Source organism: Lissotriton vulgaris, unplaced genomic scaffold (assembly GCF_964263255.1).
Source record: "Lissotriton vulgaris unplaced genomic scaffold, aLisVul1.2 SCAFFOLD_1307, whole genome shotgun sequence".
NCBI lineage: Eukaryota > Metazoa > Chordata > Amphibia > Caudata > Salamandridae > Lissotriton > Lissotriton vulgaris.
This window is the reverse complement of record NW_028243195.1, coordinates 142682-170421: the sequence shown is the minus strand read 5'-3', so window position 1 is coordinate 170421 and position 27740 is coordinate 142682. Positions and strand designations below refer to the sequence as shown.

The window sequence follows — 27740 nt, the reverse complement described above, 5'->3', positions numbered from 1 at the left end:
AATTATTATTTATTGGTATTTATCGATAATGTATTATTATTAATTATTAATTGGTAAATACTTTTAAAGAATTATTGTTTTTGGGTATTGTAAAATAATGTAATTGTTAAATAATTATTAATTTGGTAATTCTTTTTTATTAATTCTTTATTGGTATTGCTAATTAATGTATTGTTATTTCATAATTCAATCATTATTTATTTTAAAAAACTCATTTTAATTATTTGTATGTGATTTTTACCCCTACGCTATCCAACACTTTCCCTACTGTTGCACTCTCTGGAGTTGGAATAGTAATTTTAACCCCTACGCTATCCAACGCTTTCCCTACTGTTGCACTCTCTGGAGTGGGAATAGTAATTTTTACCTCTGCGCTATCCAACACTTTCCCTACTGTTGCACTCTCTGGAGTGGAAATAGTAATTTTTACCCCTACGCTATCCAACACTTTCCCTACTTGTGCACTCTCTGGAGAGGGAATAGTAATTTTTACCCTTACACTATCCAACCCTTTCCCTACTGTTGCACTCTCTGGAGTTGGAATAGTAATTTTTACGTCTGCACTATCCAACACTTTCCCTACTGTTTCAATCTCTGAAGTGGGAATAGTAATTTTTACCCCTACGCTATCCAATATTTACTGTTTTAGTTAATGTCATGTAAAATTTATTATTTTTTAAAAAAAATTTGTTATATATCTTTTTTATATTTTTATTTATATTATTGTTGTATGTGTATGTATGTATTTATAAAAAAAGTAAGAATTTATAATAAGTTATTACAATCATTATTTATAAATGTTATTAAGTATATATATTATATATTATATTTTATATGTATAATTTATTTTTACATTACATGTATTAGTTATAATTTTAAACATTTTAAAATATTTTCAACTATGTTCTTTTAATTATATGTATTACTTTATTTTACATTATTCTTTTGGAAAAAACGATATTTTTGACAATATTTTTTTCCGATATTTTTGTACTTCCCTTCGATATTTTTGGCGTCGATATTCTGTCAATGATTCCAACTGAGGACAATCCTACAGAACATGCTTAAAGTCTGCAACTGGGTTTTACAAGGGTTTCAGGTATCCTGCTTACTCATCAAGTCCTCAAAGGTCAAAAACTGACTGTCTCAGTAGGAAGGCGCTGAGCAAGATATCCGCATAGTAGAGGAGCTCCGTCGCCCGAGTAAGAATGCTCCAAATATCGGTCTTCCAATCCACCATTGCTGATGAATGAACCATGCACAGATGGCCTTACAAGTGTGTGTGTGTGGGGTGGAGGGGAGGAGAGGAGAGAGAGATCCAGCGCTACCCCCAAAGCCTCTGGGTGCTGGGCCGCATGGTTGACTGCAGCCTGATCGGTGCAGCGCGGCTTCGATTGCCGAAGGCCTGCACCCAGGAGAAGTAGCTCGAAACAGGAGCTACAACAGTCAGGATCTTCCGGGACTTTACCCTGAGAGTGCTGAGACTACAACGCAGATTTTGATGCAGTAAAGTGCTGCCTCAGGAACAGAGAGCTGAAATATATGATGCTCTTCACAGACAAATTGAGAGTGACAGCTAAGGCTAAGTCGTGTTACTTTAAGGCGCCCTCTGAAGTGTTGGACTGGCTTGATGGTTGGAGACCAACAGGGCAAGATGCAAGGTCGACTACAGCGGGGAAGCATCAGCCCGGGAAAGCAATGCATTGACAAGGCAACCACCCCTAGCGAGATCTCACACTGGGAGCCCATGCCATACGGGGAACCTCCCCACATGAGGGGGAACGAGGAGACACACAGGACAGAGTTCTGACTTACCTGCGGGAGGGTTGAGGGGGAAGAGATGACCTAGCGAGGTCCTGATGAGGTGACTTGAGATGCCACATTGTCGAAGGTTCGAGGGGTCAGTGTCCCAGGCCTAAGTCAATCTACTTGGCATGGCAGTGGCTGGGGGCTTGCGACAAGGTAAAATAAGACCTTGAATCTGAGTCACCAATGAGAGGGATAGCAATTTACAGTAAGATATTGGGGGGACTGGGTGGCGGGAGGAGGATGAAATGTTGGGTCAACTGACCCACTGTTTTCTATTATTGTCGGGCGACAGGCACTCTGCAATATTGGGAGGTGGGTAGTTCTAAGTTCGCTGTGCAGGGATGCAGGGCAGCAGAAGGGGGGGTTGCAAGGGGAAATGTTCTTATTGAGTTGTTTTTTTGTTGTTGGTTTGTTTGCATTGTTGATTCACATTGGAAGAGTCGCCTGCTAGGCCTACCTGAGGGAAATAGGAGACTGGGATTAGAAATGAGTAGACCCTCAGAGACCCTGATCCAGAATACTATAGATCTAAAATGGTTAGAGGATAATGTCCTAGAATTTCAATGGGCTCAGGGACAAAATTAAGATGGGAGTGGTAATGCAGTATGTTAGGAGTCACTCTCCGGATATAGTGCTGTTACAGGAGACGTTTATGATGGGCAACAACTACCGAGCCCTTAATAAGTGGGGTTACAAAATGGTGATACATGTAGGCTATACATTGGGGTCAAGAGGGGTGAGGGTATTATTGAAACACACAATCCCTTTCACAGTCCAACATGCTTGGACAGACCCATCTGGGCTTTGACTGTAGGTGCTCCTGTGTTACACATGGCTCGATGGACCAGACGAAGGCAGAAAGAATCATTGGTTTCATTGGAAGCCAGTGCAACTGCCTTCTGTCTTCACTAGTGTGATTACATTCTCGCAGCCCAGTAACGAGTCTGACTGATGAAGTTTGAAACCTCACCAGAAGATGTCTAGAGAGTCCAAGGTAAAAGGCACTGGCATCATTCAGTCTGGAGAGAATTGCAGCAGCACCAGCATTTGCCGTACATGCTTACCGTGAGGGTCTTTTTCAAAGTTTCAGCTGAAATGTACGAGAGTCCTCCACTGAGTTTATCTGAGGGGCAAGGAAGAGTTCTTTGTCCAGTTAAAAAACAAGGTTTGTTACAGCTCTGTACCAGCTTCAATGCAGTTCTGAAATCCTACATTTTCTAAAATTCCACTATAGGTGGTACCGGGAAACTTCTCGGAGGTAAAGTGCGCCATACAAATTTCTTTATTCATAATTTTACCATTTATTCGACCATAATTTCCAGCTCTTCCTATGCTCTTGAACTAGAATTGCTTTGACCATCTTAAAAATATAAAGCGGCTCTGAATAGAACCCTTAATAGGTTCAATACTTTTATTTGCAAATAACTAACTTACACACTTCTGTTACACACAGAAAGATGGAGAACACATATTTGTGCTAAACACACAAGGCTGACAAGTAACACAAAAGCAGACCTATTGGTTTTGCCAGTGCTTGTTTTTCTTTCTCTCCCCCATCCCCAGTTCAAGCATATCCAAACTGGTCACTAATGCGTGCTGCACTGACGTTTCACTGTCCCAGGGAGGGACTCTGCAGCGTACACTGTCACACGCACTGAGTGCACCTACAGTGTTGTCCCAGGACGCCCGAGTGTGCAATGATTGTTGCTCCTGTGTTGTGTTTGACGGAAGGCTCGACACTGCTGAGAGTGAGTTAAACTCCTGTCCCCGGGGGCTGCAGATGGGGAGATTTCCTTTACAAGGGTGAAGGAACACTGAAAGGTTGCTGTTGTCACAGTCAGAGGCCAGCAGCTGAAAGCTTCCCCCTACAAGCCCACCCCGTTTCCTTTCAGTTCCTTCCAAAGAAAACATATTAAATCTAAGCACTGCCATCAAGAGACGGCTCTTCAGCCCGGCTTCCTTTTCTCGGCCTGTTTCTGCTGCTCCATCCTTATCCTCTTTCACTCACACATGTCCAGACATGGCTGCTTTCGACAGGCCCAAAACCTTTTTTTTTTTGGCACTTAAACAAAAATACAATTTTGATTAAGGAATTGAAGAAACTACTAACCACAAAAAAACAAATGTCTAAATTTGAAACGGAAAATAATATGTCCTTTGTTTGGGCTCCAAAATGAGTTTCAAGTTGAAACGGGCCTGTCACCTTAGGGCACGAACGCTCTACCTCAGAATGTGAGCCGCTGCAGGTCTCACAGTGATGCAGTGTCTCTGACTAAATATTATAGCCCGGTGCTGAGGGCAATACACTTGTTAAAGGCCTAGAAACCGAGCCACAGGAGAGAGCATTTAACGAGGGAGAGGGCCTTTAACAACCGGTATAGTTTGGGGTAGACTACTATACAGCTATTAGAACATTTAGAGGAGTTCTAAAATGAAAAGTGAGAAACATCAAGGCTAACATTGGAATGTTGGAGCTCAGGACTTATACCAGCCATTACAAGCCAGAGCTACTCCATTGTCCAATGAAGCTCTCAACATTCCATTGTTCTAATATAGCCTTAGAGCCCGACATAGCAGGCTCTACCAGCCATTAAACACCCGCTCCGCCGTTAAAAGTCCCAGCCTTCAGCTCGGGCTTTTAATAAGTGAGCGGCCGTTAATGGCCAGGAGAGACACCTAGGCGGGCTCGAAGGCTATTAGAACATTCCACCCCTAGAGGGCAGAATATTCCAATTACTAAAAACAAAGGCCTCTCGGAGACCGAGGGGGTTTAAATCGCCACAGGCTCCGAGAGGCCTTTGTTCACCAGCTGTGAACAAAAACAACATTGGAATGTTGCTCTGCGGGATTCTGCCTGCCCCTAGAAGCCCAGAGCACTCCATTGTATTCAATGGAGTGCTCCACATTCCAATGTTCGAATACTGCCTAGATCAACTGCTGGCTGGGGGTCGCCATTTTGTTCTTAATTACAATAAAGATGTTTGTAAGATAATAAGCAAACCACCAAAGCTCATCAACCATTGTAATGTAAAGGTAAATGTAAATGTCAAGGTATTTGTAGAGCGCACTGTCACCAAGCGGTTTCCTGGCGCTATTACTCATACCGCTGTGGAACCCTTCCTGGCTTTCCCTGTGAAGTGTCCACTCCTGGGCACCCCCAGGGTGAAAGCCAGGCATCCTAGCGCTGTTGGGGCCAGTGTGGAGGTTAAGCAAGCTATTGCCCAGAGTTGCTGCGTGGGGCCCATGATTAGAATAGGCACCGAGGCGAGAATTGTCAGGTCCGAGGAAATTGAGTCCAAGACCCGCCGAGGCCGGAATTGAACCCTGGTCTCGGGCCAGAACTCTGGTTGGTTTGCAGGTCCCTATGAAGTGCCTTTTGCACTGGAGAAGCTCACAAACAGTTGAATGTGTAAATGATGATTTCTGGTCCAATCAATGTAAAAAGTGGGGGCCCTTTTATGATCAAGACAGTGGAGCCGCTCCTCCTCCTCTTTAGAGGGTGAGGTGGTGTGTAGAAAGCTGGCATGGTAATGGTTTTCCCAAGGTGAAAGAGTGTAACTACTTTCAGCAGGAATGCCGCTTTCGTCCAGAAGACAAATTTGTCCAGGAAGAATGATCTGTATGGTTGTTGGACAGAAAGAGCCTGGAGTTCACTCACTCTTCTTGCAGATGCAATGGCGATGAGGTACAGCGTCTAAATGGTCAACAGGCATAAAGGACAGCTGTGTATCGGTTGAAAGGGAGTGCGCATCAGGTAAGCAATAAAACAAAATTAAGGTCCAACAGCGGCATCACAAAAGGTGTTGGCGAGAACATATGGGACAGCCCTTTCAAGAAGTGCATCACAAGGACAACATCTAATTTGGAAAGTGATGACGATGCGGAATGAGTTAACAAGCCAAATGGGCTGAAAGATAACCCTGAACTGTTGCCACAGCAAGGCCTTGCTGAGCTAAAGACAGCCAAAACAACAAGATGTCAGACAACTGCATATCCAAGGGTTGGATATTACAGGGGAACAACAAGCAACAAACTTCTCCCAGGATCCTGAATGTACCATTTTGGTGGATGGACGCCTGCCTGCCAAGAAAGAGGATACCAAGCACTTCACAAAGAAGATCAAAAGCCATCATCTATCGAATGGAGGAGCAAGTTGTGAAGGCATGTATGCAGGACCCTACCCTACTGCTGTGACAGATCTTTCTGAAGGGTCAGACAGAACCGAAGGCAATGCTCATGGCTAGAAGTTGCGGGTACCTCACTCTCTTCGCCCAGTCCATAACTCAGAGGACTACTTGGTCTTTCTTGATCTATTTCAGCACTCTGGCAAGGAGAGTTAGGGCTGCATGGCATACAGGAGTCCAGAGGCCCAGTTGAAGGGCCCACTTGAAACAAAAGGCATCTCCAAGGGAGAACTGCTTTGGGAACTATGATGGACACTGCATATTCTCGCAGCGGAAAATGGATTGAGGTAGGATTTTCCTCATCGCTGAAAGATCCACTGTGTCACCTCCAAGGGTAAACACCATTAGTAATCTGTTAGGCAACGGCGGCTGACATCGTCTTGCCAAGTGCAGGGCAATCAGCAAAATGCTCTGAGCGGTCAGCCACTTTCAGAGATGTAGGGCCTCATGGTACATGACCCATGACCCCACTCTGCCCTGTTTGTTGAAATACCACATGACAGTTGTGTTGTGAGAACCTTTACTCATTTCCCCTTGATGGTTGGAAGAAGCACCTTTATTGCCAAGTGAATCGCTGGCAACTCCAGCAGGTTGATGTGGAAGCGAAGTTTAGTTGAGGACTAGAGAGTCCTCTGATCTCCAACTATCTCAGATGACTTTACCAACTCAACAGTGATACTCTGTCAAAACCGTCAGTTCTGGCTGGGGTAAGGAGAGAAGTCTGCTGCCAGTTCAATTGCGTTCGAGCAGAAAAACTGAAGGCCTTTCATAGTTTCCTTAAACACCTGGATAGACACTGACAATTGCTGAGCCTACTGAGACTTCAGATAACACTGCAGAGTCTGCAAGTACCACTTGACTCGTTCCACGAGAAGGAAGCAGGAGGCCAAGAGGCCCAAAGACCTCAGAGCTGGTCTCACTGAGACTCAAGTCAAGGGCTATAAAATCAAGATTATAGACAGAATTTTATGGGTGTATTGAGGTAGAGGGAAAGCTCGGAACAGCACCGTATCCAGGATGGCTGAGATGAAAGGGAGCCACCGTGAAGGAGCCAAAGTTGACTTTAACACGTTGCTAGAAAACCCCAACAATGTGAACAAGTCAGCCGTCATATGGAAATAGCTTACGACTGCTTGATGTGTGCCAGCCTTTAGTAGCCATTCGTTAAAGGAAAAGGAAGGCAACCTCTGCAGATGGGCTGCAACCACCACCATCACATTCTTGAACATCCGGTGTGACTGGTAAAACCAAAGGGGAGCACAGAGAACTGAAAGTGTGCTTGAACTACCTGAAATCACTGGTAGCATTTGTAGGACTGCAGGACGGGAATGAGGAAATCGGTATCATGCAAATTTGATGCCACCATCCAGTCTCCTGGATCCAGGGCAGACAGAACTTGGGCCAGGGTAAGTATTTTGAACTAGGATGAGATAAAGGCCTCAGTCCTTCTTTGGCACCAGGAAATAACTGAAGTAACAACCAGTCCAGATCCCTTGTGCTGGCACCCTTTCTATGGCTTCCTTGGTAAAGACAGCTTCAACTTATGGACAAATGCTCCTCCAGGAGGTGGTATGTGTTTTGGGAGGACATATACCGGGTTATGATAGGAAGAGCAGGAAGCACCTGTGTTCCACAATCTGGAGCACCGATTGGTCTGATGTAGTGCACCTCCATTTGGAGAGGTAGAAGGGGATGCAGCCTTTCATCCGCTGATTGGGTAGGTAGCGTTTGGGTATTATATTGCCCTTGGTGGCCTGGACATTGTTGACTTGATCCTAGACCTCTACCTAGGGAGGACTGAGAGGCCCGTTACTACTGCGGTACATACTGACATTGCCCCTGTTAATATCCCTTGGCAAAGACTCGAAAGGGGCGAGTTTCAGAGTGAACTGCCGAACAGGCAGAGCTAGGCAGAAAGTATGACAGTGGATTTGCTCTCCTTAAATCTTTCTAAGACACTGTACCCCTTCTCTACAAACAGCCTCAAGCTGTTGAAGGTTATGTACACCGAAGATTGTTGGACGTCGGAAGAGAAGCCCCAGGAGCAAATCCAGACTTGGTGCCAGAGCACAAAGCTGGTCCCTACAAAGACGGTTGGTCATATCAAAGCCTGAGCGAATAGAGTATTTTACTGAGTGCTGGTAATCCTTGGTGCAGCGTTGCAGGGTTGGCCATATGTCCACCACCCTGTCCCATGATGTATCAGAGTACCTTCCCAGGTGGCAAGTAGTATTGACGGACCCAAGAGCAAGGCTGGTTGAGGAAAACTGCATTAGGGTTAAGGTGACACGTGGATGCCTGAATCACCAGGCTCTCAAGAGTGAGATGTTGAAGAAGAAAATCTGGATACCCGGGAGGAGGTCTCTGCCTCCCTGCCACTTGCAGGGCGGGGGCAATATGCTGGCTTCACCCAAGTGCCTACCAGTGCATCAGTAAAGGCTCATTGAATGGCAGCAGAGATTCCAGATTCATTTGGATTGGGTTGCGCCCTGTTGTTTGTCTTCACCACTGTTGTGGGTAGGATGAGATCCAATAAGGAGGGGGATTCTTCTATTGCATAGATGGTTAGGGGAGGAAAGACCAATGTCTGGTTAGATGTCCAGCCCACTGGCATGTTATAGATCCAGAAATGGGTCTTCATCATCATAAAAAAGATAATCATCATTATCATCATCGTCGGCATGAGGTTTGTAGGTTTCTGGGTCAGAGTAGGAGTACAGGTAAATCGTTTGCAACCACAGGGCAGTGGAAATGGTTCCTCAGAGTCCAATAAAACAATTGTTTCCCTATCCAACATCGGTGATGTCAGGCCCGTGCAAGCCCTAGATTTGCAGCTTTGGTTGTGGTGCTGGATGTTGTTCCAGAGCTGGGGTCAGCAGGCCAAGCTTGCAGGTGGGATAAGCTTCGAAGCAAGGTCGAATGCCGCAGTTGGCATCAGGGATGGATTCACTGATGGTAACCCAACTGTAGGCCACCTCAGATCTTGAAAGACTGAAGGTGCTCCATAGCTACCAAAAGTTCATCCAAGGCCAGCTTAAATTCATGGAGCTGATGAGGCGTCATCAATAGAACAGAGAAGTTTGAGTGCATCGGGTTCAATTACGGAATCGATTCCAAATGGGGAGGGGGGGGAACAACTGCGTGACCTGGAGGTAGCCAGGGTGTCACATGACGCTGAAAGGTGGGAGTGGTGCGATGAAGGAGAACCATGCCTCTACCTGAACTCCTAAGCCAAATGGTCACGAGATCGGCACGGGAAAAAGTGCGTGCCCACACCTTTGAAAGGATAGGGCCTTTATTTGACTTTCTCCTAAGTTCTACGATGGCAAGTTTGGTTTTGTGGTCTTTACAAAGGTGGCACAGATATAGTGGCCCTGACATCACCATTTGGGGCACAGTGGATCTGACACAGAGCAGCACAACGCCACATACTGACAAACAAAAGAAATGCTATCAGGTCTGGCACCTGGGAAATTTACAAAGAGAGGAACCTGTGGTTAGAAGTCTCTTTTGGAAGCACCCAGTGTTCCTCAATTGAACAGGGATGCACTAAAAAATATATATATTTTTTTAGAGTTAGCAGTGCTCCCATGGGCCACTGCTTACTCTTCAACAGACTCTTTTTTAATACACAAAAGGGAAAAGGTTTCAAGGGGACTTCCATGAGGTCTCAGTAACTATAATGATTTGCAACCAGATTTATGTCACTAAGCATTGATACATAGCAAACTAATTTGGTATTTGGAAAGTACATCTACCACACACCTCTTTCAGATACTGAATCGGTATCCATTTGCAATCACATTTTAGGAGTCTGAAAAACTTTTCCGATTCCTAAAATAGAAATAGTACATCTGAAAAAGCATTGTTAAAGTCACAAAAGCCGAATCGGAGTGTATGCAACCGTAAAATGCTCAGTATATCTGGCCCTAGATTGATAACACATTTTTGTAACCTGGATATTTCTTCTTGCTTCTAGCAAAACCTACTGGTACAGATCAATAAGTAAAACAGCCTAATTACAAAAGTAGATAATTTAGAATGACATTTTAACAAGTTTATGAAACACGGGCATTTCCTGTGGAGTATGAGGGTTAGCGATAGGCAATTTCGTGGAGCCAGCACTCTTGCTAAGTTTTGAAAGGTGGAATGTAGGGATCCATTGTAGCACCAGGAGAGAAGATTGTAGTTTTTAAATTTGGGGTGCAGAATACTTTTCTTTTCAGTTGAAACATTTGCGAGCTGCCAAGGTTTGATTCCAAAGTTGTCAACCTTTGTAAGAGAGTCAAGAACCTAAGCAGAACGTTGACAGATGAGGTGCTGCTGTTATTTAGGCAGTTGCGTTATCAGGGAATCTATTACTGATTCCTCGCCTCTGTAGGAGATTAACAATATGGTAGCATTCTTTTGGGATTCTTTATCTGAAGTAGTTTTAGTATGTTGGAACAGTGAGATATTTTTTCTTGGGGAAGCAGTGCTTAAAGAATTGCCCCAACGTTAGTTGCTGCTGAGCTAGGAGCAATGATTTTACCAAGTATTAAAAGAAATGAAGAGAACAATGCCACTCAAGAACTATTCATTGGAGTTCTGCTTCACAGCAATTTAGTTTCAGGGCACATTTTTTCGTTCAACTTTGAAAGTAGTTTGGAATACATTTTTCCATTACTCCATCTGTAGTTTTAATGTATAGCTAAAGACTGTCTGGGTAACAATGGGATAGAATCCTGTGTTGAATAACTCAATTCAATTTTGCTTTCACCCTGTTGTATTTAAACGGTGTAAAGTCATACACCATCTCAAGAAGTGAAACGTCAATATTTCCAACCTGTAGGACCTACTTTGTTTATGCTTCTTAGGAAAAAAACATACTATCTCCACCACTTCAGGAAAAGGCTAGAAACCCAACCTCAATAACAATTGGAAGATCTGACTGGTTAGGGTGTCTGAGAATCCAACTGCCAAGACAATTTGGCCATTACGAGGGACCCACAATTCCCGTTTTAGCCAGTAACCAGCTCTGCTGGAAAATCCTGAGACTCGTTTTCCCCCCGTTTTACCTGCTTATACTCAGCAAAACATGTGGATGAAAAAATACTGAGTAATGCAGAAACCAAGAAAATGATGCCTTTTGTTGTCCGTTTCTGAGGGTCAGACGTAGAATGCACCAGCATTTCCACACCTTAGAAGTACTGATACCCAAGGCACTGACAGCAACGACCGGCAGTGGTACGTCAGGATGCAGGAGAGCGGATTTGAGAGTTCTGCATCAATCGGTCATAACCTTTATCATAGTCCCTTGGTTACAAATATAGTAGCTGCTGCTTTAGGCGTGAAAGGGATTTAGTCTTGTGGCTTGTAGGAAATTAGGACTAGTTCTTAGCAAGGATAGGGCTGGTGAGGAGACCTGCAGCTCTCTTTGACACTGGATTGAAGGAAAGCATAAACGTTGCTAGGGTTCGACAAGTATGACTTGATTTTACCCAGAGATAATGCAGGACTTTGACATAAAATCAGTCATGCACACTTATCCCCACTAATGTTGTCCAAGGTCCACTGAACGGTTTTTGAACAAACCAAAATGTTATGATGTCCGCGTGACCATGAACAGCACAAACCGCACATATCAAATCAAGCTCTCCGTGAAACGTCCTACCTAACAAAATATGACAATGAAAACTGTAACTGAATGCAGAACGAATAAAAGATTTTGTGATGGCAAACGGGAAGGTGGGATGACATATGTTGTGAAATGTAGAACTCAAGATCCCTTTTGGCGCTGTGCCACTATTATTCAAGAGAACTGAACAAAGACAGGGCATGAAAGGACCTCTTGCAGCAGCATGAATCCTTGGCTGCAAATAAGTCACTTGTCTCCATCTGGAAAAAGGCCAGCATGCTGCTGCCTCTTGATAACATTCATCTGTGTTGAGGATTCCCTAACAATGGCTCTCACTCAATGACTGATGACAAGCCATTAAGAAAACAGCTATTGAGCAGTACTCACTCTGTCTAAATCTGCCTCCTGGTCCAATGCAGACTCCTCGGCCCCAGTCTCGTCCTCCAGGAACGGGTTTGTTGAAACAGGAGTGGGCTCGGGCTTTTTCTACGTAAAGAAAACAAATGTTAAAGTCGCCACAACATTAGAGGGGAAGCCTGCATTCTTAACATGGACATTTTAAACAAGGTCAAAATTTGAAGATGTCTATCATTTTGTTGAATGCCATATTAATTTGTTTTTTGACAGATGCACCGTGATGAATAGCACCTAATGGGTACTATTAGCAAATTTCCCTCATCAAGTTTCTGGATGAAATACCCCCACTGTCCATTGGCCTCATCCTTCCAGAACTCCTTTCAGCTTCCTAAGGCAACGTTTAGGTTTCTTACCCGAAATCACTGCCGCTTGTCTTATAACATCTTATGCTAATGCTATCAGAGCCTGTTCTAGACAAGCAGGCTACCACAATACCTGGCAGTAATTCCACTACTCACAATATAAACTGCATTTGCAGGTTACCATCTGGCCCCTAAAAGACCCGCCACTGGACACCAGATTCAATCCTGCAGGTGTCTCGAGTACCAGATTCCCGGTCACTATGCTGCCACTGTCCTGCTCCATACCTCAATGATCACGTCAATTTTTTTTTATCAATCTAGGTTTTCCTTTATGAATCTGTACTAGTTTGTTCAACAACTTTATAGAACATCAAACTAAGATACCCCGTATTTCCTGAATTTTATTGAGGGATAACAACAAGCAGTGATCACAGTTAAGGCTTTCGCAAACGGAAAACCTCTGGTCTGCAGATAATTTGTAATTTTCAGAAACACCTCAGGACTGTCTCTGTTTCAAGGAGCATTTGTAAACCTTTACGGTTTACCTTTAGTCTATTTTTCAGATGACAAAAGGTGCTGACTCACCCTCAGCACTCACCAAAGCAAATAAAAGAGCAAGACATCAAATGACTGACAAAGAGGGAATACAAGTGAAAAAAAGAAATTAATGAAAGTAATTTCTCAAAAACAGATAATGGCGAGAACAAGCTCGGACAAGAAATAAGTTGATCTTTCAAAAGTTTGGACTATTTGAAAGAAAGAATACATATTTATATTATTTTTCTAAAGAGTTCAAATGGATAGCATTTCTCATCATTGCAGACCAATGCACTCCTGCTAGACCACATTATTACTGGGCATCAACTGTATTTTTGACATTGTAGAATGTACAACATGTACAATCAGATGGAATAAGACTCATTGCAGAAGTGTAAAGTTCTTTTGTTACTGCTCTAGTTGTGGTCTGCCCTCCAAAGTGCTAAGATTGTGAGTTCAGTTATGTCAGTAGTCTTTTATTAATCTTTGTAACAGAGTGAACTTATGCACATCTATCATGTTGCATGTAGAGATCTCAGGAGAGGCGTCTGACCGGCTGATTCATGTGTCTTGTCCTATACTGTGCCCTCAGGGCATCAATGAGAGTAGCAGACAATGGAAGATTAAAATAACTCATTTAACTCCAGTCCTTGAATATTTGGGGAAAGAGCAACTTTCGCACAACTATTCAAGAAGGCTTTTTTAGTACTCCTACTCCAGCCCTGAATCATTTTAGTGAAAGTCAAATTTCCCAAGCATTTTTAGAAATGGTTGAAAATTTGTCATTTTGAATGTCCAAAAAGAACTGCTAAGGGGGCGCAGCTCAGGGCAAAAAAATAGGAACACCATCTGATCAATTGGCTCAGTGTAAAACAAAATATTCATATCATGTTACTGCTTAAAGGGCGGCACATGATCAAAAGAAAAAAGGGTTCATGATTCCAAAAGAAAACATGATGCACACCAGGTACATTGAAGATGATTGAGGGGGACTGAGTGGCTATGGCGCAGAGTTAGGTGGCGGCCTAGTTTGGAAGCTCGGGTTGGGATGGAGCTGTTACAACCCATACATCAGATGTAGTGATTTTTATAAGGAGGGGTTGTGCGGCTGTGGCAGCTGCGGTCTGGGGAGTGAGCACAGGGCATTCCTAATTATAGAAAACATATTTTTCTTGAGATTTCACATTGTGGCACTCGGCTATGAATCTCTCCCTCAGCCACAGCAGCCATTGTCTCTATGATTACGGTGGTGCAACCCCCTTATCCTGCTATGATGTAGTTGGGAATAATCTGGCATTGTAAACTTGGGAACTTCTATAGTAGAAGCTTACTTGTTTTTTCCCCGACCTTCTTCTATTTTTGTGAACCCTCACAAGTTGGTTTTAACACTCTGCGCAGTGATGTAAATTTGAACAATTACTTTAGTATTTGAATTTTCTGGCATTTTGCTTCATGCTTGGGAAGACAAATTGGTCATGGCTTAACATGAATAACTGATATTTCTATGATTCTTAAATTTCCCACATCTTTTTATCTTGACTTTGCAGAACTCATAAAAAATTCCATTTGAAATAAAAATAATTAAGTTCTGTCTATTTCAACAAAGGAAAAATTAGAAAACATGACTTTCCAAAAGAAGCTCTTTGCCTCATTATAATATTGATGAACTGGTGCCATTTGAGAGTGGTATGTCTATGATGGAAGACATTCTTGCATCTAAACATATTTTTCATTCTGCCACAGTATGCTTCCACACTAAAAGTATTGAGTTCTAGAGCTGCTAACAAGAGGGTTAAGCAAGATCTTTCTTATCCTAATACATACACTTCCTCAATTTCGTTGGATGTTCTCTCAGCGGAAATGTGGGCTCTTCACCCACATGTTGCAGAAACTATTAAAAAGGTCCAAGCACTAGATGATAATTGGTCATATATGGACAAAAGAGTCTCACGAGTGGAACAAAGAGTTAGTGACTTACAAGATGCAACTAATATAATTGTTCTGCTGTAGAAGAAAGTTCATTCTTTGAAAAAAAGAAGCAGATTTGTAGAATATAGATATGCATACTCATCAAAGAAATTGCAGCCTCCCTGAAGAGGGTGAGGGCTTTGATCCAATTTCATAGTTTATGTATTATTGTCACAAAATATTAGATTTGTCCCAATCTACAGCACTAAACAATTAGAAGGCTCAGAGACTTGATCAGATGAATAGTTCATTTACTTCCTCTGTTAAACTAAGATTTATTATTTTCTTTCATGAATTCACAGAATTGTTCAAAGTCACAGCAGCGGCGGATGAGCGTAAGTGCGGTGGGGCCTTGCGAATAGGATGTCAACACACAACTGAATAGGAATTATTTATTTAATTTTCCCTATTCCGTCACCTGTTCACTACCTCCCTCCCCCCCCCCCGACTCACCGCGCTTATCTACACCAACCACTGCTGCAAAGTCATCAATGCTGGGAAAGATAGAAAAAACTGTCCAGTTACGGACGATTACATTTTTAGGTATATGACTGGTGCTCAGAGCCATGAATGCTTGATTTGATTTAATTCATCCTTGTTACTTATAAGACAAAACTGTTCCTCATGATAATCTTACAGCACTAAAAAAGTTTATTGGTCTGTGTGGAAGAGAGGTTATGGTTACTTCTAGTTCTGACTCTCTCTTAAACCATAAAATGGCTGCTATGTCATACGCTTAATGATATTGCATTGTTCACATACAACCTGTCTCCTCTCGTTTCAGGTATTGCAATTTTGTCTTATCTGCTGTATTATGGTGTATACTTTTTCATGACATCTAGCTTGTTATTACCCTTTGGATGTGTCATCTTCGTTATGTGCTTTCTCGACTCCCAATGTCTTAATTCTCATGATGGTGCGCTCTTCAGTAGCCATGCATTTGGCTTATACTGTCTATTTCTTTAATCTGTTCTCATTATGTACGTTTTTCCCGTCTTTCTTTTCTTCTAATTATATGATCATTATTCCTCTTTTTAGTTTTTTCTCCCTTTCGATTTTTTCTGATCTTCATTATGTAATATATTTGAATCATCATTTGTCAAAGATAGACTGTATCTTGTTTCGATGTTTTACGAATACTATAATTCAGGTCATGAAGCCCATTCAAAGAAAGAGTCATATTTCACCTTGCCAAGCTTAAACCTGATTTGATCTTATTACATGATACCCATGCAACAGAAGTAGAAGCACAGATGTTACAAAATATGTTGGGGAAGTGGTCATTGTTTTTCCAGCTTTAAATAAAAAGATGGAACAGTTATTTTATGTCATAAAAACGAAGACATTAGTGTTAAAGCCCAAGACTTTGATGCTGAGGGTAAATGGATTACTGCTGAGTTATTGGTTATTCAATTCTAATTGCTGTTTTAATGTTCAGAGTTCTACACAAATAGGCTATCCTTTTTGGCCTATGTGACAAAAAAGTTATTAGACACTGTTATTCAATATTTCATCCTGGGAGGTGACTGCAACCAATCTATCAACTCATTTTTTGAATGGGCACTCTCATGTTACGTTTATACATGATAATTGTTATTATACCATTGCTCAAAGAGGATTAGTTGATTTGTGGAAATTTTTCAATCCTACTGTAAAGAAGTACCCCTTTTACTCCCCTGCTCATCATTCCCAATATAGACTGAATCATCAATTTCTTAGTTAGCAATTCACTTAAAATGAGATTAGGGCCAAAATTAGATCCATTCTGATTTTAGTTCACTCCCCAGTGCTCACAGATGTTTTTCTCCAACATAGAACTTACACAACAACAAGGCTTATAGTTGTATAATGTCATTCTTAACGTTATTATCACTCATTGTCCCACTCACATTTCCTCTGCTGCTGCTGCAAATGAAACAGCCATATCAGTAAACTATCCCAAGCTTTTCTGGGTCATAGGCTACATAGTGTTTTTTTCAGGATGCCAGGGGCTAGGAGTTGTGTCTGTGTATGGGGTGAGCCTAGGGGGCTATCGCTCGTTGCATGCTGCTTACAGCCCACATTCCGGCAATCTCCCTGAATGGAGGCAGCCACACCTCTCTCCCCAACTCTTTAATATTCAAGTCACCACTTCTTCTATTGCAGCAAAGCTATCCACCGCCTCCTGGTAGAGGTCCGTTAACAGTCATTTTCGGGGCTCTCTGCAGTCCTCGAAGCACAGCGCTATCTCCTCTGCCCTCACCCACTCCAATACTTCTGTCCTCAATCAACTACGTAGACAGTCAGTCTGGTACTTTCCAGTGTCTGTCAATGTCGCTATGGGCCGCCCCAAACTGACATTTGTTTCCCACTTTCCTAGTTGGCTTTGTGCTATAGAGGTCAAGGAGGCACATTTCAGATGGCTATAGATTGTGGCACTTCAGGGTCAGTTGTAGCTCAGCCATTACACACTCCCAGAATTGTGTGATCACCGGACAGCTCCACATCATACATCCAAAGTCTACAGTACATGACATTTACATTTTGGGGTGTAAGGTACGTAATAAGCAGGTAATTTAATTGTGTGTACTGGAAGCGAGCATTCCTCAAAATCTTTTTGGGTGCAATCCAAGGTACGCTCCCAATCCCTGGCCACAAATTGCCGTCCTAGAATATTCTCCGACCTTACTCTCATAGTTGTCGTGCCGTCCCGGGTCAAGGCCATCCTCATTCGGTATAGCCAAGACACAAGGTGTCTGCTGCTACCGAACATCAGCACAGTTTGAAGTAAGTCATGTGTTTGCGACTCTCAGTCAGGGTTCTCATAGAGTAGGCGTCATGCCTGCGTTAATGTCCCATATGTCAGGGCTTGAACTCCCAGGAGGAAATATTCCTCCACCAGGATCTCCAACTGCCAGAGGGCACCATCTTCATAACAATCTCCCAGTGCCCTCAGCTCAAACGCAGTCCAATCCTCTAGGAGGTGCACCATAAAGGAACCCCCTCTAGTAGTAGGTATAGCCACCAACAGCATTGCCGGTGTGTACAGCTGCCTCTCTCTAAGCCACTTTTCAATTTCCTCCCTAACCAGCCCTACAAACCATCTGGCCACCCATTGCAGCTGTGCAGCAAATAATATAGTTCATAGTCTGACACATCCAAACGCCCTTTCAGCAGCTGCCTCTGCAGGATCCATAGGGATACGCTATTGCACTTCCCATCCCAGACCAAATCAAAGAGCAGTGCATTAGGGGAGTGAAATCAACTCGGGGGATCCAAATTGGAAGGGTAGCAAAGTAGTAGAGTAACTGGGGCAGAACAATCATCTTCGTCAATGCTACCCTGGCCATAATAGGGAGTTGCAGGATTCAACAAAATGTCAAGCACCCCAGCAGGGCCCTCAGGCTGCTCCCAAGGTTGCCCTCTCTCACATCTGCATCTGCATGATAAATCCCGACTTCTAGATAATGGAGTGCTCATGGTTCCCAACGAACCCCTGCACAGGCTTCTTCCGGTGTTCCCTAAAAAGTCTCCACCAGTGGGAAGGTGCATGTGTTGGTCCAGTTTGTGCGTAGCCTGGAAACCAACCCCCAGTTCCGGCACTATCTTCATCACCCAGGTTATTCCTGTGTTGTCCTTACTCTGGTACATCGGCAGGTCAACAGCGTATATCAAGAACGTGCTCACTATTCCACAGGGGAATTTCCTGCCCACGTTCTTGCGCTCTCGTCACACTGGCAAAGGGTTCAACCGCAAGTGCAAAAAGCATTGGGTGGAGCGGTTAGCGATATCTCACACCCCCTTTGCACCCTGAATGGCTCATAGATACAGTGGCCAATGCAAACACAGGCGCTGATGGCGGCGTTAAGAAGTGAGACACCTGCACCAGCTCTCTCCCAAGTCCATCCTGCTCATTACCTCTCCTAAATAGTCCCAATGTAGCATGCCTTCCGGATATCAAAAGAAAGCACCACTGCGTCTGGAAAGGCGTGCAAATGAGTCTCCCCCGATATTCGGTATAACGGTTGAATATTAGCCGAGGTACTACGCTGAGGAATACATCCATTCTGAGCAGCATGCACCAGCGAGCTCAGATGTGGGCGTAGGTGGTTGTGTGCACCTTTATAAGAATTTTATTATTGACATTAAGCATGGACAAAGGACGGTAGGACCGGACCGGCTCTGTCTCACTGTGCGGCTTGGGTATGGAGACTATCAGTGGCTCCCTGGTAGTAGCAGGCAACTGCCTACATGTAAATGCTTCTGCGAACATTTCTGCCAGTCATAGTGCCAACAGAGAGGCATATGTTTGGTAAAACTTGTCTGGAAGCCCATCCGAGCCCGTTGTCTTATCCCATCCGAGCCCGTTGTCTTACCCCAGCCAGCTCTTTGAGTGCGCCTCTGATTTCAGTTTCAGTAATCGGACCTCCCAGGTCCTCTGCCAGAATTTACGGTGGTAATAATAATGTTGGAAATGGCCCTTTTTGTAGGGTTATCCCCAAACGTTTTGCTTCTTCCTCCTATTATGTCCTGATCTGTTATTGTTGTCTTTAGGACTCTGGGCACTTTACCACTGCTAAACAGTGCTAAAGTACAAATGCTCTCTGTGCAAATTGTTATTATGATTGGTTATCCACGATTGGCATATTTGATTTACTGATAAGCCCCCAGTAAAGTACACTGAGTGTGCCAGAACCTGTTGATAAAATGCTAGAGGGCCTGCAGCACTGATTGTGCAACTCACATGGGTAGCTCTGAAAAGGTAACTCAGGTCTGCCACTACAGTGCCTGAGCGCAGTTGGTTGACTGCCATATTCACCTGGCAAGTGTTACCAGGCCCTAACATTCCCTTTTCTTACATGTTAGTCACCCCTAAGGTAGGCAGGTAGGCCCAAGGTACCCCGCCCTGGTGTGTGTGGCAAGTCCTGATAGTGAAATACTGCCAATTTAGTTTTCCACTATTGTAAGGCTATCTGTTCCCATAGGATAGATAGAGTTTTGATTATAACATCTTATAAGCATAACTGCCCCTGTGAACCAGACAGGAAAATAAAGTTTAGTATGCTTGAACTCAGATTGTTAAAATGCATCTTTTAGTGCGGGTGATTTTTACATTCTGTGTTTGAAAATGGCACTTTTAGAAAGTAGATATTTTCTTGCTAAGCCATCCAGTGTGCCTCTGCTAGGATGTGTACTGGCTGACTGGCTTTGGAGTGACAGGGTTGGGGATGTGCAGTGGCTCCAGAGAGTCTGGATGAGTCAGCGCTCAGCTGAGTAGGACTGTTCTTAATTTAGAGTGGTGGGAAGAGTAGCACCTGTGCCTGAATAGGGATGTGCCTGTCTTCCACAATGATGGCTCTGCCCCCCTGTGGTGTGTCTGGAGCCAGGTCTCACACTGACAATGGAGGTTGTGCACTTGCAAAGTGCCCCCCAGAACTAGTTTGGGCTGGGCTCAGAGCCTTGGGCCAGGAGAGAACAAAGAGATTTACTGTATAAAAAGAGGGTGCCTGACCCCAGACTTTTAGATCATCCCTGGAATTGAAGAGGATCCTTCACCAAAAAATAAGAGCTGGAGAGACTGAGGAAACGTACTGCCCCTTTGCTATGTGGGGTGGCCTGTTGTTGCTGTTTCTGCCAAGGATAGGAGAAGGACTTTACTGTGTGCTGTGTGCCCTGCTTGAAGGAGATCTCCAAGGGCCTGTGTGTGCTGGCCTCCTTTTCTGAAGTCTCAGGGACACAAAGACTTCACCCCTAGCTCCCTTGAACTCTGCTTCTGTGGGGTCTGACCTGCCAGGGAGTGCCTGTGCCAGTATTGGACCTCTGGAGGTTGTTCCTGCTGTTTGGGAGCTGGAAGAGAGTAGGAACTACAAAAACAATGCATCGCTCTTCTTGCGGCTGTTTTTCTGAAGCATCTCCACGGCACGAGAAGAATTTCCACGCATTGCTGTGCTGCTACGAAAACCGACGCAGCGCCTGTCACCGCTGCAAGAATCGACCCATCAAGAGGTCGCAGCTGAAGAAAACCGCTGCAGAGCCGCATCGATTACAGATGGATCCCGGATATCCACACATCGCACCTGTGCAACAAGGTTTACCAACTCATTACCTGCGGACCAGAACCGTTACTAAGAAGTGACGCATCACTTCTCCCTACAGACCGGATTCAACACATCGCTTGTCCTGCGTGCAGCAGAACTGTTGCATCGCCTCCCCAAGGTCAGGAACTGATGTATCTCTTTTTTTACGGTGCTTATTCACTCTGCGGTTGTTTGGTCCTGTGAATTTTGACACAACTACCGGTTGCTTTGTGTAAAAGTCACACTTCCATAGTTTTCTACAGTACAAGTTCTTGAAACCTTTCGAAAGTCATATTTTTAACTGTGTATGTTAGATTTTTGTTGGTTTGGTCTTGTTAAGTTTAGATACCGATGTTTTATTTTTCTAAACTGGTGTGGTGTCCATTTGTGGTGTTTTCTACTATGTTACTGTGAGTGTTGGTACAAATAATTTACACATGGCCTTTGGGATAAGCCTGTCTGCTTGTCCCAAGGGGGCGAGCAGGGTTTATCTAAAGTGTGTATCCCGTTTTCCCTGACTAGAAGCAAGGGCCCCTATTTGGACAAACGTACTTACTTCTGCCAACGAGAGACCCCCATTTCTAACAGCGAACTATCTGAAATCTAGGAAGGAACAAACCAAAGTGGAACCTTTGTTAAATTTGTCATACTGCAAAGGGCTTGCCTCACCCCAGGGCAGATAAATAAGTTCTTTCAGAGGGAAGATGCAAAATGCCCGAGATGCGGAGAGGTTGAAGCGGAATTTCTACATATGATGTGGACATGCCCTGAACTACAGAACATTTGGACAACATTAACTACCACAATACAAGAGGCAAGTGAGCGCCTAATCCCATGCACCCCCGCTCATTGTCTTTTGGGGCTGTCCCCTCATAGTGCTAAAAGTTGGGTCACCAGTTGGTTTCAGGACCGAGCCCTGTTCCTGGCTAAGCAGGAGATCACTCAACATTGGAAATCCCAGAGGGGGCCAAAGAGTCTCACCTGGAAGGCTGAATTCGAGAAATGGGCGGTCTTTGAGGGAAGGGTACGCCTCCGAAACGCCAAAAGAGGCATTGGTGCAAGGGAGGCCTTGGTCAATAGTTTGAAGGAGCCTGAATTAACACCGGGGGAGGTAAGCCCAGTGGGAGAGACACCACTAAGAAGCTCAGAACTCTGAACTGGGAGACGGGGAAATAGGAATCACTTGAAAGGATGGGGGCATACTACACCCTTGATGCACTATGAAAGGGGTAGACTGTTGAACTGGGGGGGGGGGAATTGTCGTGAGGGCTAGAATCAACTAATTGTCTTATGACTCTGCTTGTACGGGCTGGCTGTTGAACATCTGCAAGGGTGAGAGGGAAAAGGGGAGTTCGATTTTTAAGATAGGGGAAGTGTGATACCTCTAGTAATTAGCAGATGCTCTGCTTCAACTAAGGTTGAAGAAATAGGATGTATATGTATCGCTGACAGTGATATGAAACTGTGATTGATATTATATCTCAATGTAAAACTCCCAAAAAGTATGTTTTAAAAAAAAGTGGAACCTTTGTTAAATAGTCAAAGGGATTTGGACATTTTAAAAGAGCTGAAACAATCTTAAATATTTTTGTAGTGGTTGCCAGTGATAACAATATTAATACATATTTAATTTAAACTCACTTGAGAATTTAAAAAAAAGACAACCTGGATTTTTCTTTATTTGTAGAATATTTATCCCATGAAGAAATAGCTAAAGTTGTAAGTGTATTAAAACAAGGGTAAAGACCCTGATGGATTCTTTGTTGATTTTTTCTCCCATTTCATCAAAGTTTTATTTCACGTCAAGCCATTGCAGAGAAAGCGAGACCTGAGGCCCATCGGTCCAGAGGTGACATTTCATATTTTGTCAGGCCGGATTTTTGCCACACAACTGTGGAGCGGAGATGGCGACTCCGTCAGCTAATCAAACCCTTTTTGGACAAAAAAGCTAAGGTTTACTTGAATAACCCAGCTACACTTAAAGTGTTGTATAATGATCAGGTTAAATTTTTTTCTTCCGAAATCAAAGCAAAGGCTTTTTTAGATAGCCTGACCTAAATTTCTGAATTAATAGTTTTTCTTCCTAAGAATTCTAAATGCAATGGTTATTATGATTACTGTATAACCCCCGGATGGTGGGTTTTGATGTACGAAAAAGAAGGAATAAGCATATCTCAAAGTCCTAAGCTTAATACCAACTCCTATCTTTTTTGATAACCGCTTAGAATGGGACTAAGTATATGCTGTTTAGTTTATTATCACTACAATGATCTTTCTGTTAGCATTTATGGATTCTTTTGTCTGGCTCACTGAGCTCCACGGGGTCCTAGTATGATTACTTTATCTCAGCTTTACCTGTCTTCTGTTTTTATACCTTTCTGCTAGCCTGCACATGTGTTATTAGATGTACATAGAAATAATAATAAGGCACGGGTCAGGGGTGTCTCTCCATCACTATAGACTCTAGCTAGAGTCTACATGCCTCAAAGGGTGGTGTGCGGGGGGAGGCGGGTGGGGAAGGCCTTGGGGAAGGCCTTGGGGAGGGGGTCGAGGAGGGGGGGAGTGAAGGGGGAAAAAAATAAAAAAAATGGCAAATTCGGTCACAGATTACGTTGTACTAGGAAAAAAAGATGTAGAAAGCAAAACTGTATTATGTACCTTAAGGAGAATGGAGGTTTTACGCTCCAACATATTAAAACTGGGTTAGTTTTTCAAGTTAATAAATGGGGAGAATAAGTCTATGCACGTGGAACGTGGCAGGCCTCAACCATAAAGATAAAAGGGCCCAGCGATTTCAATTAACACGACAAAATCCAGTTGATGTATTATGTCTCCAAGAGACACATATAGCATATTCTGACAGAGATCTACTTAAACTACCTGGCTATAATCTAATGGCAGCTACATCCCAAACATCCAAAACTAGAGGGGTAGCTATTCTAGCCAAACCTATAATAGGTCTCCCAACTCGTAAATTAGCCGATAAATATGGTAGATGGGTCATAATTCAGCTTCAGCTGGGTATTACTATTTGTGCAATTTATGGCTCAAATTTAGATGACCCTGCTATTTTTCGGGAGCTCGAAATCGAATTGGCCTCTTGGTCTGGCTCTCTGGTTTTCTGCGGAGATTTTAATATTGACACAGGGCTGTCCTCCGGGAACTATCTATCTCCAAATTATAAAGGGCGTAAACCAAAGGTATACAGAGCACTGGATCAGATGATGAAAAGTCATAATTTGGTTGACGTCTGGGGTCTACTCCAGGGGCCAAATGTCGATGGTTTTACATATTTCTCCTTCCCCCATAATAAATACGTTAGAATCGATTATATTATGTCAACTATAGAGGAGAAAGATATCATAGAAATAATTAAATCCCCGAAAACTTTATCTGACCATAATGCACTGACCTTTACCTTTGATACGGCTAATTTAGTTAAACCAATAACACAATGGACTTTTGATAGGAGGTTATTGGTTAATCAGGAATACATAACGTATATTAAATCATGGACCCAGTCCTTTTTTGAGTGTAACCAGTTCAGTGCACCCCGTATAATAGTGTGGGATTGTTTTAAAGCAGCATTGAGGGGAGAGACTATCTCATTTGTAGCTAATAAACGAAAGATAGAAAAGCAGTCTAACATACAAATGATGCAAGAACTTTCTAATCTCGAGGCCCTCCATGCCTCCCAGTTAAATCAGTCTCGAAGAGGGCAAGTCGATCCTACCTTAGATCCTGGGAAAATATTAAATAAAATAATGATTCTAAAAAACGAGATTAATAGTACGCTAATTCAAAAAGCTGCGGAAATCTACCAGGCTAATAAGGATAGATTATATGAATCAGGGGAAAATGTGGGAAAGCAGCTAGCATTACGTACTCGACAAAAACAATCACTAAGTAGTATTAAGAAGATAGAATTTGAGGGCAATGTGTATACAACTCCCAAAGACATTGTTAAAATATTTCAAAAGTATTATCAAAAACTTTATGGTAGTGATATATCATATTCTAACAACGAAATAACAACATTCTTAAATAATTGGCTCCCAGATCAGACTTTACACAACATAATCGACGAAGAAAATAAGATTTACTTGGACAGAGAGATTACGATCACTGAAGTGGAGATTGCATTAGCCGAGATGGCCAATGGCAAAGCGGCAGGACCGGATAAAATTCCATTGGATCTATATAAAATCCTTGGTAATCAGATAACTCCTTTCCTGTTCGATTTGTTTCTTGGAGTGCAATACCACTCAATTCCCCCTGAGTCATGGAAGCAAACAAATATAATAATTTTTCATAAAAAGGGTAAACCACCTCACCTGCCTTCCTCATATAGGCCTATATCCCTGATTAACTCCGACTCAAAACTATATGCCAAAATACTTGCAAATCGACTGAGCGGGGTCATCGAACGACTTGTATCCCCGTGGCAACACGGCTTTATCCCCGGCAAAGGCACTACAGACCATACTCGTAGAGCCATAACCCTATTTGACATCATGGGCGCCGCGGGGGGCGAGATGTCGATGATCCTCCTCAATGCCGAAAAGGCATTCGATCGAGTATCATGGCAGTTTCTCTGGAATATCTTGGAAAGTAAAAATTTTGGAAACAACTTTATTAATGCCATCAAAGCCATTTACATCAACCCCACGGCTAAAATTTCTATAGCCGGTAATGAGTCGGAGGCTATTACGGTCCAGAGAGGTACAAGGCAGGGTTGCCCATGTTCCCCGGTCTTATTTGCACTTTATATCGATCCCCTTATTCAAAAATTATTAACTTCACCAGCTATCCAACCAGTTATTACTGGGTCCTTCTCTACCAAAGTTATGGCATATGCGGACGACATTGCCGTAATAACCACCAAGCCGTCTGAAGCAGTCTCTGAAATTGAGATAATTACTCAAGCTTTTTGGAAGTATTCAGGGTACTCTATGAATAAAGATAAAACCATGGTATTAGCCACTAATAATACCCAATATGAAAGCACACTTAGGGTTAAACAGGCTACTTATCTAGGAGTAGTTCTCTCGGCGGAGATAAGCAAGATTAGCGAAATAAATTATTCTCCCCTCATTGATAAAATTAAAAGTGATCTTAGAAGGGTAGACAGTTTACATCTTTCTATTATAGGTAGGGCCAATTATATTAAAATGAACATATTTCCGCGGGTTTTATACTTTTTTAGAGCAATCCCTTTACTACCTGGGGAACACTTTATAAAGACTATAGATTCCTTCATTGCAAAGTTTATATGGAGTTACGGAAAAATAAGGCGGGCCCTTCCCCTGCTAGCACTCCCTCAAAGTAGAGGTGGCTTAGCTTTACCAAATTTAAGATTATATTTTTGGGCATCATTAGTACAACATATGGATCCTCTTTTGACTGCTAAACTTGGACTTCCAACCCCTATAACTTCATATATACCATCTATATATGAGCTTAGTTTAGGCGAAAAACATAAGGGACTACTCTTAAGGCAGGTAGAACCATCATATTATAAAAAAATTAAATTAAAGACTGTTCTAGATGCTCGGGCAGTATGGAAAGCTATCTGTAAACATCTAGGTATTCCTATATATACGAAATATACACCATTATGGCAATGCAAAATTTTTCCCAACATCCCTAATGACAGCATATTCCAGAGGTGGGAGCTCCTAGGCATTAAAACAATCGGTGATTTTTTTGGTAATAATCTCCCACTATCTTTTGAGTCTTTTCAAGTAAGATATAATGTGCCCGCGAGTGATTTTTTAAAATTTTATCAAATATCAGCTAGCATCTATAATACTAAACCAAAAATTCGACTAGATAATATCCCACTATTCGATCTTATAGGGAAAAAATCCACAAGAATTGGGGTCCTATATCAGTTACTTTTGGCCAATACCCCTGATGATTTAGAGCGCACGGAACAATCTTGGGCCTTAAAATTAGTTAATCCCAATGTAGATATAGATCTCTCATTAACCCTCTCAATAAAATATTTTATAGCCTCTAATTTAAAGGCTCAATATTACAGAATCATTTATAATCTATACTATACGCCAGCTAAATTATTTGCTTGGGGGCTCAGGATTGATGATAATTGTCCTAGATGTAAACAACCACTTGCAAATCTCCTGCATATGTTTGCTGAATGCCCTACACTGGCAACAATCAAAGCTATGATATTGGAATATTGGACCCAAATCTTTGGGCACCGAATAAATGATTCTGTAACATTGCTCCTATTAGGTCATGATGACTCTTTGAAACACAACAGTGAAGAACAGGCGGTACTTTTTCTGGGATATGCCGTGCTTCGGATAATTTTAGCAGCCAGGTGGAAAGATACAGAGCCTCCTACCTTTAATATGTGGCTTAGTCGTTTTATAGCTATCTATAAACAAGAAACTGCAATATATGCCACTAGAGGCAGGAAAACAGATATGGGAACCTATTACCAGGTGGTATAATATGGAAAGGGGAAACCAGATGCAGGGCATTTGATGCATTCTGATTCTGATACTATGTTCCCTTTTTTTCTTTTTCTTTTTCCTTTTCTGTTTTTTTTTTCATTATTGTTATTTTTTTTCTTATTTTCTGTTTTTTCTTTGTTTATTTCTCCTTGAGGTAGAATTTTGTTTATTTACTTTAACATATGTTTGTATTCATATTGTATTCTATGCATATCGTATCAATCTATATTGATTATGTTTTGTACACATGTTTTGAGAATTGAATTTGCCAATAAAAATAAAAAAAACATAAAAAAAAACAAAGTTTTATTTCCAAAGCTCTTCGAGCTAGTTCTATTTGTCTCAGCCCCTAACTCAGCAGGTTGCGC

At 42.6% G+C, this 27740-nt stretch overlaps 1 protein-coding gene across 1 annotated transcript in view; it reads right to left on the bottom strand.

Annotated features, from left to right (window-relative positions):
- Positions 1-27740, bottom strand: part of LOC147668673 (vacuolar protein sorting-associated protein 53 homolog) — a 508123-nt gene that overhangs the window by 367356 nt on the left and 113027 nt on the right. Inside the window, exon 6 of the mRNA XM_086948529.1 lies at positions 11998-12096. Coding sequence (XP_086804655.1) covers positions 11998-12096 — 99 coding nt within the window. The remainder of the gene's footprint in view (positions 1-11997; positions 12097-27740) is intronic.